Source organism: Hippocampus comes, unplaced genomic scaffold (genome assembly GCF_001891065.2).
Source record: "Hippocampus comes isolate QL1 unplaced genomic scaffold, H_comes_QL1_v1.1 scaffold446, whole genome shotgun sequence".
Taxonomy (NCBI): domain Eukaryota; kingdom Metazoa; phylum Chordata; class Actinopteri; order Syngnathiformes; family Syngnathidae; genus Hippocampus; species Hippocampus comes.
In genome coordinates, this window is record NW_017805564.1 from 245,754 (window position 1) to 260,551 (window position 14,798).

Below are 14,798 nucleotides of genomic sequence, written 5' to 3' on the forward strand. Positions count from 1 at the left end.
ATTGTCACCGTTGGCGCAACTTTTTCTTTCCTCCTGATAATGACGGGCAGTCATGAAAGGACATTCGGCTTTGATGTGCCCAAAAAAAAAAAAAAAAAAAAAAAAAGCAGTGACTTCTTTTGTTTAATAATCAATGGACTGTTATACGCTGATTGAGTCAGTTCACGTGCGCACTCAAATGGACTTGTTTACGCCCAAACGTGCGCTGTGATCTTATCCTTCCAAAGACGACGAGAAGAGCTTTCAACGTCCGATGGCAAAACGCCTGACAAGAGCTGCGCGTCTTCTCATTTCACACAGCAGCTCTTTTTTTTTTTTTTCTTCCCCGGGGATAAAGTGGATTCTGCGAGGTGGGTGGGGGGGGGTCAAGTCAAGCGTGCGCAAATGTGACTGAAAGCCACACACCCTTGTTAAAGAGCAACGCAGCGGCAATGAATTTCAACCAAAATACAATCACCTTTCAGCATAAAGATTGATTTTCCTAAATGGACCAGCGCAGCTTTTAAAAGAAGACTGCAGCTTTCGATTTATTTATTTATTCACAGACGAACGGGTCTTCATTTTGAACAGACAGGGCAACGGCGAGCCGGATCAAATGTTCCATTGAATAACTTCCACCGGCGAGATCTCGTTGCCTGTCAAGTGTATTTATGCAAGGCATTTTAAACTCAACCTACGCCAAGTAAAATCACTTCATCTTCCCCCATAAAATCCAAATAATTGGTGAATGGCGTGACCCATCACATGAACCTCAAGCGTTGGATGCGCAAGCCCACGGGGAGACGCTTGCTTGCTTGCTTCCTCTTGCTGGTTTTCTACCGCCGGCTCTCGGTGGACCGTGGACGCTTTTTGACAAGCGCGTCTCCTTTCACCAATTATTTCCGCCATTACGGCAGCCCCGCCCGGCGCACTCGCCGTTTGTGCTTAAATTCAGTGCCAGCCATTTTTTTTTTTTTTTAACCCTAACTCTGGAAAAAAATTGAAATAAGTAACTGGGATTGTGGCGTGTAGAGTCGAAAAAGACATAATAAAATCAATACATAATCGCAATTTACTTGCTAAAAATGCGTTTTTTTCTTGTTTTCTGAAAACGGTCAAATATGACGATGGGTTGTTGGATCCTAACACACGAACGCGAAAGGCAAACTTTACTAATGCTCGTGACCAAACTTTCACCACTTCAATATGACTCAAGAAATTCACTTGAGCCCTGGAGCCCATTTTTTCATTTGCTATTTTCGACCTAAACCAAAGATTTACATCGGCAAAATTGGGAATTAAAGAAAAAATTTAATAATTGCACTTCATAAAAAAAAAACTAATCTCTGATTATTATTATTATTATTATTTTTTTACTAGAAAATGGAAAGAACGAACGATACGCGGATTCATTTTATGGTGAGTGAAAACAAATGAAAGGCTGAACAGCATGTGCTGGTTTCTCCAAACATTTTTTTTTTTAACCGAGATACAACTGTGATAACATCAAACGAAGCCTGCCGCCTTGACGGTGACATTTCATGCCATTCGATTATCTCACCGGCGTCAATTAAAGCACGGCCACAAAAGCCAATGATCTGAATCAAGACATTCATTTGCTAATAATGAAGACATCAATAGGCCGGCAGATGACTGCAGCGGTGAAAAATCCATCGCGTCTGATCCAAGGATTCCTCGTCGCCTTTTCACAATTTCAGTATGGTTAACATGTTTATTGCTTGGGAAGCGATCAATAATAAATGAATACCCGCGCACCTGACAGGGTGGGCGGAATTCCTTGCGCAAAATAGGCAGCGAGTCCATCTGCAATGATCTTTTTAGGTTCAAAACCTGGATGCATGTTTCGGGTCTTTGAAAAAAAAAGAAGGGATCAAGCAAGAGATTCGAGATGAAAATAAATACGAGAACGCAAACTCTAAAGAACGCCTTCATCTGCGATGGGGGTGGGGAGGAAATGGAATAAATGGATCTGTTGGATGAAAAGATGAAAGATTTAATCTAGGGAAGACGGCGTTTGCGCTCTCATGTCTGCGGCGACAGTACAAGCGACCCTTAATCACACTGTCACTCCCGATGCTGCGACTCCATCTGCGGATCATTTTCCGGCTGTGACAGTAACACGGAGGAGACACTTTGGGAGGAAATGTATTTAAATGCAACGTTGATTTCACGCGACGTGTGACAAAGCGCAAAGGCTGACATTTACTGCGCCCGGCTTTTGCAACCGCCGCCGTATAAATTCCCTCTCATTGATCAACAAAGTGGCCACTGGAGAGGTACTTCCAACCCTGGGCATGTATGTGTGTGCGTGCCTGTGCCTGCGTGCGTGTCTTAATGCAGGGTGCCCCAAGGAATCTGGCACAAAACAATTAGCCTGGATTTCATAAAGCAATCAGCATGCCACCTTGTCTAATGCAGCCGCTTCGTACATCGACGTTGGGAATAAAATGGGCGTTATTGAAAGCTTTGTGTCCAGGTTAGCTTTCGCCTCGCTGCATTTATGAATCAATTTCTGCCCATAAAAGAAGCCGTAACACTTAAGCTATTTTAGTGGAAATGCATTATGTAAGTTGTCAAATGTAGCGGAGCGAGCGAGCGAGAGAGAGAGAGGGGCCCTGCTAACGATTGGCGGGCTATTCACGCCGGGCCGCCGAGCCCCATTTTGATAATGGCCCCTTTCAAAGTGCCCGGCTGTTTGCTATTAACAACTTGTCAATCACTGTCACCGTTTGGCAAAGCACAAACCGCGCCAGAGGAATTCACGTGCACGCAACGGCATGTTAATGACGTGTCTAAATGCGAAAATGAACTGATTTACAGCAGTCGCCATAATTACTAAACAAATTCATATGAATAAATGATCTTCCTCAAATATGAAAAAGAGCGACGTCGGGTCTTAGCTTTGTAAAAATCAGTCATGTGAAAGTCAACGCTTGATCCTTCCCCTTCTGGTTTGCGTGCGGTGCCGCTGGCAGCTGAATCAAGAAACAGAAAAACAATCTATTCATGTGATCAAACGTGTCCTTTGCTGTTGATTGCGACCACTTTGTGTTGCCCCGTTGACGCATAAAGGATAAACATTCCATCAATACCGCAGCCAAATGCCCCAGATTGTTTGGCCATCGATTTTGGTCGACAGCACTTGAAAAGTTGATGCACCGTTGGGGGGGGGGTGGATACAACAGAACGTTGAACACAAACGGCAGGAATGCAGCATGGCAGTGTATGCGGCCCCCTGATCTTTTCACCAAGGTGTCACGGGTACTTCCGGCTTGATGGCACCACTCGTAAACAAACCCATACAGTCACGGACAGTAATTTTTTTTTTCTCTACTGCCACCGTTTGAATGTGATTGAAAGTGTCAGTTGAGAAGATGTGACGTCAGGTAAACTGCTCCCAAGGGAGCTGAAACGGCGGGCAGAATTTGCATTTTAAGAGGCAGGCCCATTTAGAAATGGATGTGGTGGAAAATGACACATAGTTAAGATGGCCATTAACTAAACTAGCTCATGAATTGACTTATCTGTTGCTTGGGCTCATAGTACAGATGTGCTCAATTAACTGTGAAAGATGAGCTAACAGCCATTCAAATATGCATCTTTCCTGAGACAATAACGAGGTTCTCTGAGTTCTCGCGTGACCGCGCGCGAACGCTCCCCAATGTTGACGACGGCAATGGCGGCTTACCGCGTCACGTTGGTGCCGCAGAAGCTCCTGAGCAGGAGGTTGTTTTTTTGGGGAAAACTTGCGATGAAATGTTCACTTATTGCCAAAAAGCTGCTCGCTGTAAAAGTGAGTCGAACAAAACGGACAGAACCCGTAACTCAAGTTTGCATTTGCAAGTCCAAGCAAAAAATAAATAAATAAATATCAATCTATAAAATCGGCTGAATGATCGCTCATGTCTCAAAACAACTCTGGTCTGGATCACTTGTATGTCAAGGCACCACTACACAATAGTACTACACACACGTGGGCAATAACTATTCACCCAAGTGGGCGGAGAATACGAGTGCGCTCCCACCAAAGCCCCCAACAATAACAAACGGCATCACGTGCTGCCAATAAGCGCCGGCGCTCTCCACTGGACGGTTCCCACCGGACCACATAGGGGACTAATACAGTTTTGAGGCCAGGCCGGGAGAAGTCAGGGCCACCGGGGAGCATCGCGTAACGCTATTAGCCACATTACGGCCGGCCCCGGCGCTGCCGGAGGAGCTGTCATTACCTTAATGAAGAGCCGCGGCAGGGGTGAGCAGCCACGAGAGGCGTTTGAGCGTTACTCACCGTGCCAGCCAGTGGGTCAGCGGGGAGGGGGGGGGGGGGGGGGGACTAACTGATTCATTATACCCACCAAAGGATGGAATTAATGGAGTTTAGAAATGGAGATGGGGATGAGGGAGGGCTTTGAACAGCAGCAGGCGGGCGGGTGGCATCTTATTGCGAGGTCATTTGGAAAGAAAAGCAGACGATGCCACCTGAACTAAAAACGTTTCTTGATTACTTTCTAGCTATTAGATGACACTACTGAATATTTTTAGAGTCCATTATGCAATCCACCAATTAATCAAGTGAAAACATTATGCATTTAAATTCATCACACCACCCCCCCAACCCCCCTCAACAATTGCAATATCACATATGAAAGAGAGAGAGAGAAAGTTGTGCTCAGCACCCTTTTTGAAAGTGCAAGCGACTTCTTGGCAAGTAGTTTACACTGATGCGAATCTTTTTTTTTTGAGAAGGAGGAGTGCATGGCTTCAAAACTTCGCTCCTTTAGAAAATGACCCATCTCCCAAAGCCGAGACCTGGCCTGCCATGTATAGCACATGCCGTGCTTGTCATTTAAACGCCCCCTTGGAGAACAAGGACAAGGGCAAGGGTAAGCAGAGGTGAGACTGATTGGACGGGGTAATGGCTTTCTCGTTGAAATGTAAACAAGAGACAATTGCAGCCCGGCAGATGAAAAGCCGCCCGTTGAGGAGCGATCTGCATGTAAACGGCGCTCGCGGTGGCAGGAGAGCCACTTGATGCTCTCGCTCACCGACCGGCCTGGCCTCGGCCGAAAAGCTCTCGGGCGCGCAAGAGCTCCGGCCCCGCGCTCTTACCTGTCCCTGGAGTGGGGACAGGAACAAGAGGCACCGGAGCCCATCTCAAAGGTCAAGAAGGAGAGACGGTGCGATGGCGAGTGGAAGAGGGTTTGCCAGGGCGTACGTCGGGACATTTTGAAGACGAGCGCATCTGTTACAGAGCGTCCTCCTCGTTCCCCAAGCAATGTCAAGCTGATTAGCTGAGGGTTGAATGAGGCAAATAACAATCCAAATGATGCTTCATCCTTTTAGGGTGAGATGAAGAGCGGCTTTGGAGCGCCGTAAGCCTTTTAGGAGACGCCTGCTCCGCCGGCACTCGCCCTCCCCCTCGTCTTCCCTCTCTCAGCATTACTTAAATGCCATTTGCTGTAAATAGGATTCTGCTGCCCGCAGCCCTGCGCAGCCCTCCAGCCAAAAAGATGGCAGCGATAGCCCAGGACCACACTACTTGTTGTGTATTTAGATAAATATGTCCGTGTGTGTGTGTGTGTGTGTGTGTGTGTGTGTGTGTGTGTGTGTGTGTGTGTGTGTGTGTGTGTGTGGGAGAGTTCATATTAGTTGGAAAAAAATATTTTGTGGATTTGTCCCCAACTGTAACTGTCGTCCCTAAAAAGGGACACACGCATGACAAAAGTGATTTAAAGAGGCAAAATATTCAACTGGACAATTTGTTTTTTGTTTTTTTTTGTACCAAATTTAACTGTAATCTTCAGTCAGGAAAGAAATCAACTAAAGGTGACTGTCATGTTGAACTTTACTTCCTTTCAACGAGGCATGATATACACTACATGCTTGGAAAGGCTCCAACAGTGACATACTTTTAAAAAAAAAAAAAAATCATACATAAATGTAATCTCTCATGCCTTCAATTCCAAAGAAACAAACAAAAAAAAATACAAAGCAAAAGAAATTAGGATGTGTGGTCCCTAATAAGGTGACTGGGCATCAGTGGGCATGAGCTTCATTGTGTCGTGGCCATAAAACAGCACATTTTGGCGGCTTCTTTGTCCATTCAGCAGGACATTTAGAAGTAGCCAGCGGGGTGTGAGAGATAGTCTGCCATCAAGTGTGTGTGTGCGTGTGTGTGTGTGGTCGTGGGCTAGACACTCACATGTCATAGCTGACACATCAGCCTGGGCCCCCTCCAGGCGATGCAGCCCTAATGCTGCCTATGTCCCACTTTCAAGCCCTTGTCCCTCAAAGGCCGCCCTCCTTCTCGGTCGAAGCGACCCCGCACCATCCCCTCCCGCATTCATTCTTCCATCGCTCGCCTGTAATGACAATGGATCACTGCGGCGCGGCGCCATAATGTCAACGGATACAAACTGCCCCACTGTGTAATCTGGATCGGTAGAAGCGGCAAAGTCAAATTGTTGTTCCGGAAACCGACACACAGATGTTAAAAGTGTCTCATGAGTGGCAGAGACACACAAAAAAAATGTATATTTTAAATTCAAATGCAGTATGTCACAGCTGCAAGCCTTGGATGCTGACTGCTTATGAATTTGGCGTAAAAGAGAAGGAAATTCGTTGGGGGTTTGTGGCGTGTGTTTAAAGTCTGGGCGCTTTTGCTTTTGGTCGCTTGTGTTTGTGGAGTGAATAACTAAACGCACACATACTTGAAACCATTTTTATCAAACTGCCAGAATTCTGAAACCAGAACCTGAACTGTGTTCAAATTATGTCCAAAAAAAAAAACCAACAAAAAAAAAAACATAGTTGTGAAAATGTAGTGGTTTTGGTGGCCATATTTGTGGGTGTATATTCGTTGGGTTCCGACAGTTTGAAAAAATATTTTTTTGTCAAAGTGACATGCCATAACAACCGAGTCTTGAAACCTAACAGCTTTAAAATTACCGTGAAAAATAGCAGATCGATCGGTGGTGAAAAATTGACTGCTTTCGGTGTTTGTGGTCCACTTTTGTGGAGTGAATAGTTAGTGAGTCTTTTTGGCAGCATTTTTATGAAACGCTGCAACTCCAAGCCTTGAATCCACCCTGCTTTCAAATTCTGATGAAAAAAAAGCAGCTGCTTTTGTTGATAGTCGGCCATGTTTGTGAAGTAAACAATTAGTTGGGAAATTACAGTTTTGTTTTGTTTTTTTAAATCATTTTTTACTTACATGCCACAACTCCAAAACTGAACAGCTTTCAAATTACAGCATGGAGGGGAAAAAAACGACAGACTGGCCAAGTTTTGTTTGACTTTTGAAGCTCATTTCTCCCAACAAACAAATATTTTTGCCCATCGTGCCAGCACATTATTCTGCTGGGGGAAACGATTGTGTGCGTGTGTGCGTGTGTGTAAACAGTATTGCTTTGAAGCCCATAATTCTATTCAATCGAAAAGCAGCATCAGGGTGTTATTCCACATCTTGAGATATAAAAGAGGAGAAACATAATAACTTCCCTGGATCACATACACACGCGCATACTCCCTCTCCGCGCTATTTGCGCCCCGCCCGCCCGCCTCATCCACCATCCACCCACTTCTCCCGCCTCAATCTTTTGCTTTCAAAGGAAGAGAATCAGCCGGCGGGACAGAAGGTTACGCATTAGTACTGGTCATTGCTCAAAGAGCCAACGTTATAAATAATAAAAGGCCGGTGAAGGACACGGGCTGCCGGGATGCGTCTCTGGTTCACGCCACACCAGTCAAATACCAGACGTGTCATTTCTCTAACCCCCAGCCCACCTCCCTCGTGCGCACCCCTCAAAAAAAAAAAGAAGAAAAAAAAAGATCAAAAAAAAAAAAACCACGACTCGTGCTGCTTGAATTGCGGTTCGCTGCCACCGACTGTGCCGCTTTGTTAGCAGCACATTAAAGGCTCGCCGGTATTGGATTAGCGAGAGCACGCTACACTGGCGTATCACACACACAACCACACACAGACACACACACACACACACACAGACACAAACAGAATTAACATTGAAATTCAATTTGCTTCCTACTTTCCTGACAAGACAAAAACAAGTTTGTGCACAAAGTCGACATGAAACCAAACGACCTTCACTCAAGAACATGTAGCGCTCGTCTTCACGCCAAGACGGACGCATTAGCAAGCGTGCTACACAGCTAGTGAGCTCCACGCTACACTGTTAGCGAGCTTGGTACACCAGTAGCGAGTGAGATACGCATTTGTGAGTGTATTAGTTAGTGTATGCCACCTGCTTTCTCGACTTTTATCCATTCACAACTGCTTTCCGCCACTTTATTACTGAACATTAGGAGGCTGAGTATACACAAGTAATAAAAACTCAAGCCGAGTTCCTTGAAAAATAGACTTCATGTGCCTTAGCTTCCACCCCGAAACTCAAACTGGCTTAAAATATGCAGAAATAGAGCATTTAGGGGGCGAACTATGGACTTTTTAGAAGGAATTAATAGTAAACAGACATTTTTGAGTGACTTGAAAATGTGGGCTTGTGTCTGAACTCCAACCCCTAAACTGTACAAGGGGCTTGAGCGAATCTTTTTTGGGTTCATTTCTTGAAAGTATGGCTAAACCTTTTTCATAAATTAAACCGTGCGACCCTAAATGCTTCCAAATAATCGTGCAATGTCGGTTTTTGTGGCAAAAGGTGTCGAATGGGCAGTCCAGTGTGGCTGCCACGTTTGTCAAACGTATCACCGCGAGACTTTCGGTTGTTTTCAAGAATGTCTGATTTCAAATCAAAGTGGCAGAATTCATCATCTATTTCCTGCTTACGGGGGTTTGCTGAGGTTCTGCCTTAACAAATCGACTCTATGCTGGGGAAGCTTTCCGTTAAACCGATGTCAGCCACATCCCAACACTGAATGCTTGGGGAAACTGAACAATCGGGACTGCAAACAAAGCTTCAAGAGCTCGCTCTAATAATAGCCACTAATGTATATTTTGATCCGTATGACTCGCCGTGCCCAATAATTCAAATAAAAAGCCGTGGGTAGTGTTTGTGGGTGACCTTGTGCGAAAGCGCCTCACCATTTTGTAGCAATGGGCATAAGTGCGGCCCATTTGGCGCCGACACTAAGTGCGCGAGATGAGCGCTGCTGTCCTTCCCGGGCTGGTTCGCTTTTGACAACGTGATGATCCAAGCGTCACATCCTCGCACGACTAAATGCAAACTGACAAGAGATGAGCCTCCACTCGCCCAACACAATGTGGAATTGTGCTCTGAGTGTCTTATTATCTTGTCGGCTGATGTCTGCAAGAGGGAGATTTGACTTGAGGAGTGAAGACAGAAGCTGCAACACACATCACAAAAACTCCCCCCCCCACCCAAAAAAAAAAACAGCGCAAATGTCTACCTTCGTACTAACAACAGCTTTCCACACCTAATGTCCAGGACTTCTGCTCGGGAATAAAATGCAAGGCGGCAGCAGCGGCGGCGTGTTTGCGGTGCTTCATAGCGCCTGTTAGCTCAAGTGGAAGACTATTTGCACAGGCCAGCTTTTAGGAGGAGGAGGAGGTGGAGCGCGCTCTTTCGGCAGGTTCACAATTTGTTGTTGGACAAACACGGCCTCTACTGTCATCGCGGAGGTCTGCTTGCGACATCAGAAGAACCTAAAACAAGGCTGTTCTCACTTTTTACACCAGGTAGTATTTAAAAAAAAAGGCTCGAAGGCTCTCTATGTACCACTAAAATAACAGGCATTAAATTACAGGAGCGCAGTAGTGTTTTTTTTGTGGCAAAATAGGGCCTTTTGTGTAAGGGATGGAATAAGTCTCACTCTGACATTTTGAGAACGTTGAAACATGTCGTTAATGGCCTTAACTTCAACCCCTGAACCTGAACCGCTTTAAAATATCGCAACAATTTACAGCATGATTTATTTATTCTTTTTGCAGGTGGCATGTCAACCGTGTTTGTGAGCGTGTCATACGTCATGTGCATTTCCTTGTAACTCAGTCCTCAAATTGTGGGGTGGGCCCCCAGAGGGTGGCACTGCAATGCTGTGGGGGATGGTGGGGTGGGGGTGGGTGATTCACCCCAGGGAACACATTTTTACTAGAATCGAATGTAATTGTGCAGTACAATAGGTGGTAGTGGCATGTGTGTGTGCGTTGTACGTACTCAATTTTTTTTTTTTTTGCACCAAGCACACAGATTCACAATACAGGAGATATGACCTGCAGTGAACAAACCCTCAAGAGACATATCAGGGGAAAGTATTTAACAATGATGACAAGAAACGTAAAGAGACTTCAAAACAATGTTCATAAAGTGTCTTTTTTTTTTTTAAATTTAAGTTGATCGATAATTCCTTTTTGTTTTGTTTAATGTTTAATGTTCAGGACACAAGGTTACGCACAGGTCTAGTGAAATCATCTTAAAACAATTGTTCCCATTTATAGTCATGGCAGAGAGTTGAGGGGGGGGCATAAGAGAAAATAATATCCAAAATGAACAGCAAATCAAGTGGTGAAAATTGAGAGAAAGCAGTGTTGTCTACCTTGGACATTGAGAGGAAAATACAAATATTGTCATCGGGCTACATTGAGTGTTCGTCCATGTCTCTCTTTCCAGCTGACAGGTCGGTGAGGAAAGTGCAAGACAGTCCACAGCCAAGAGCGCTGCCACCGGGCAAAGAAGAACAGAGGAACCACAACCGCCGCCACCACCGACAACTCCTCAAATTCACACTCGAGCGCATCCGAAACAACATCTGCAACAACATCTCCGGTGACGATCAAATGTGGCGTCATCGGTCACACGCAAGCAGCCACACAAACACAATTGCAAAGAACCTTTCCAGTGTCAAAAATCCTGGACGATGAGTAATTTGGAAAAAAAAATGCTGCAACTTGCTGAAAATGAATCCAACCATTTGGTGTCCCGACCAAGCATTAAATTTAAATGATAAAAAAACTGAGCAAGTTTGGAAGCGATATTTGGCTTCAACACTCGAGCAAATTCTTCTGCTGAATCTTTTTGACAACTCCCATGAAAGTCGCGATGTCAAATTTCATGTTTGGCAAATGCAGTGCATTTTGAAAACTGAAGTAACATGTTAGAATAGGGGAAAAAAAATAGGGACAGCTTGATGTCAAAATAATAAAACGGTAGGAATAAAAATAACACACACACACACACACACACACACACACACACACACACACACACACACACACACACTAAGCAAAGAGTTGAAACTGTCATGAATCTGATAAAACCAATGCTACTTTTATCTGTCTTGTAATAATAATTCTTGCACTCCACAAAACAAGGCCTCAGTTGAAAGAGGCGGTGGGAAAACCTCAAGTGACAACAATTAGCATCAGTGCTGGTATGGTCCTGTTCATACAGGGCCTTCTTCCAAAAAGACATTCAACCTTACATTAATTGTTGTCATTGACTTTGAATGAAGAGGTTTTCATTTGAGCAGACTAATGACCAATTCATGGATCATTTCAGCATTTTGTCAATGCAGAAAAAAAGGTAAATAGAACAGGAAACTATCAGCTGTCGCAAAATGACGAAGAACGCACTTTTTTCACACTTTGTGGGACAATTCATTCTAAATTCGAGAAACATATAAAAAAAAAAAAATAGAAATATTAAATTGAAATGCAGCTCCGGGCCTGGATCTCGTACAGCATCTCGAGCAAATGTCATTTTATTGCTTCCTAAAAAGAACCAGCAAAGTATAGAAGCACGAGAAGAGCCAAATGGGAGTAAGTTGCAACTCCTACTTGAAAGTTTGCAGCACAACACGGTGCTCACTCGAAAGCGAGACGCAGACGCGCAGCCCCCACTCACCGTACAGTTTTGCGGGGGCGCCATCCCGCTCGAGGCCGTCGGCCGGCAGGATGGTCGTCTCGTCGTTGAGCTCGCTGCCGGGGCTGCCGGCCGCTTTGTCGTCCGGCCGCCCGGCGAGTTCCAGCGCGCTCATGTCGCTGCCGCCGCGCATGAGCGAGAGCAGCGGCTTGCTCAGCTGCCCCGTAAGCATCAGATCCCCGGGAAGAGCTGGAAGGAGGCCAGGTGGGATGCGGACGAGGCGGCCAAAAGCAAAGGAGGAGGCGGGGAAAAAAAGAAAAATACAGCCGTGGTTAGAACGTGCTCAGGCGCTCTCCTTGGCTACCTCGCACTCACTCTCTCTCGTAACCCGCATTCCCCCCTTTCTAAACAACACACACACATAGACACACGCACACGCAAGCTCTTTCACTCCCTCTCTCTCCCCCCTTGCTCCCTCCCTCTCCGGCTGCCTTTCGACACAAAGTGATGCTGCAAAGTAGCGTTACAACCTGACACATGCTTCATTTTAGCCAACAATGCGCTGTTTAAAAAGCTTCCATAACTTCCCCCCTTTGTGGTCAGATAACACAGCAGCAGGTGAAAACAAACCTGACTCCTTGCACAAGACTTCCAACGGGAAACAACGATTAAAAACAGAGTGCAATCCATCACACAAGATTGACGGATGATTAAAATAATCGTTATTTGCAAACCAAGTAGAAACCCATAGTACAACCATCGGCTCCATTTCAGACCATGATGCTGGGGGTGCAAAGTACAGTTCCTAAGAACTGACAGAATGTTATTGCAATCTCAAAAATCCACGGATACATGTTGATATCAACTCTTCTACGATCTCTTTCTCTCTCTGATCTGACTTAATTTAATATTTTGTCACTGGGAATTTCATAGCACCCATTATATATTTTAATGCCATTTTTGAGATTAAAAAAAAGAAAATAACAGCGAATGGCTTTGACGTTCTTGGCATGTTTTGGGGTTGGTATGGGAATAGTCAACATATGGGCTGCTCATCACATGCAAGAAGTCACAGCAAGCCACCCCATTCTATACGGTGCTGTGCCGACTTGATGATACGATACAATAGCAATATTTTGCTCATGACAGGATTACGAAACAACGATAATCTACAACGCTTGCTCGATGAAAACAAAAGAAATGACGGAAACGGCTCCAATGTTTCACGCTTGCTAAGTGCATGACCCAAATTTGGTCAGGCTGCATAGGTTGTATCAATAGCCATATATGATGATGGTATGCAAGCCATCCTGTCAGCAGCAAAGCATGAGACGGCGTGCATGTGATGTTTGGTCCCCAAAATGTCACACAACAGTCTTGAGCTCTGAGGCCAAGTTCAATGAAGCGCACTCTTACCTAAACGAAGCTCCACAGAAATCAATAATTTCAAAAATGAAGCTTTTTAAGAGATTCCCAATGTTGAAATCAGTCAAAACGTGAGGGGGCATCAAACATGACGACGCACTACGACCTCCCACTCTAGCCAACTAGCAGAAAAGTGCCACCTAAAAGCCGCGAGCACATAAACGGCCAGCGCAGCTTTCACGCTGAGGTGGCTTCATAAAGACGAGCGGCGGGGATGTTGCCGTCGCCACCTCCTCCTTCCTTCCTACCTTCCCTCCCTCCCACCATCGCACACTGCCCACCCTCACTCTATCTGTCTCTTCCGCCTTGTGTTTGGCCACCGAAGAACTCCTCGGACAGTGTTCACCCCACCTCGGGCTCCGAGACGCAGACGAGGAGCAGCGGGGCCCGCGCTACGCTTCCTTATTTAGGGGATCAACCTAAATATGTCTGAGCAAAGGGCAGGTGACCAGCATGTGTACATGCGCACAAAGAAAGGAAGAGATAAAGGAAGGAAGAGAGAAGCAAAAGGAGAGAGAAAGAAAGAGGAGACAAGAATGAGAGAAAGAAAAGATTTGTAGTTCAAATTTGATTTGAACCTATGTGCAGTGCATTTTAAATGAAGTACTGTTTATTTTCCCTTCAATGTAAGTGCAGCGTTGATGTTCAGTGTGGATGAACAAAACCAAAAATTTCGAGGAAGAAAACATGACATGTTGGTCATGCTGCTACGTAAGACGGGGCTGTCCGAACTTTTTCGTTTGAGGGCCGCATACAAAAAAATGGAAGGATGAAAGGGCCCCTTTAAAATTCTTCCACTTTTTGAAACGCACTACAGTCAGTCAATATGCACCAGTGAGTGTTGATAAGTCGTCTGTCTTCATTATTGCATCACTGCCACTTTGATGCTACTGATAAGCCCGTCGATGGCGTTTTGGACGGCATATGATAAAGTGGAACAATTCCATTTGTTCAAGTGCCAATGCATTCACATCTCTTGACTAAAAATGTGCGATTGAAAAGATTTTTGGGGGGGTTAAAACCCTACTAAGGACCCATTCATGACAATCACAACATGTTTCTTTTACAATTTTTCCCCGAGTAGGTCATGTTCAAATACACTTCACCCATTATCTAACCACACTTGCCCCATTCAAGGATCAATTGGCACCCCGGTATCCCCCCTCCCTCATCTAGTGTTGGACCACACGCTATGAGCGTCGGCGTATCTGATGCAGAGAACTGTCACATCTCTCGCCATTCGGCGCGGAGTGCTTTTTCGTCTTCCTCTGAGCTCTCACGCAGTCATGCACATCAAAATGGAGCTCATTGCTAAGTTAATATTGAACAGGCTTGACTGAGTCTCCCTCGGTAATTCTGTTAATATCCCTTTAAGGATCGATTTATATGATGGGATTATCCCATGGTCCTTAATGGCATTACCCTACTCCAAGCGGCTCAATTAATAAACACCTCATTCATTGATTCAATTAACGCAGTGATAGGATGCTGGGAGACACTCGCACCCCGACCCCCCACCCAAGTACAAACACTTGGCTTATTAGAACAAAGTAATTGGCTGCCATACAAATCTGCATA

At 45.2% G+C, this 14,798-nt stretch overlaps 1 protein-coding gene across 1 annotated transcript in view; it reads right to left on the minus strand.

Moving 5' to 3' along the window:
- pou6f2 (POU class 6 homeobox 2) overlaps nt 1-12,168 on the minus strand; it is a 52,090-nt gene extending 39,922 nt beyond the window's left edge. Inside the window, exon 1 of the mRNA XM_019879865.1 lies at nt 11,838-12,168. Coding sequence (XP_019735424.1) covers nt 11,838-12,027 — 190 coding nt within the window. The 5' untranslated portion in view covers nt 12,028-12,168. The remainder of the gene's footprint in view (nt 1-11,837) is intronic.
- Nucleotides 12,169-14,798: the final 2,630 nt, after the last annotated feature.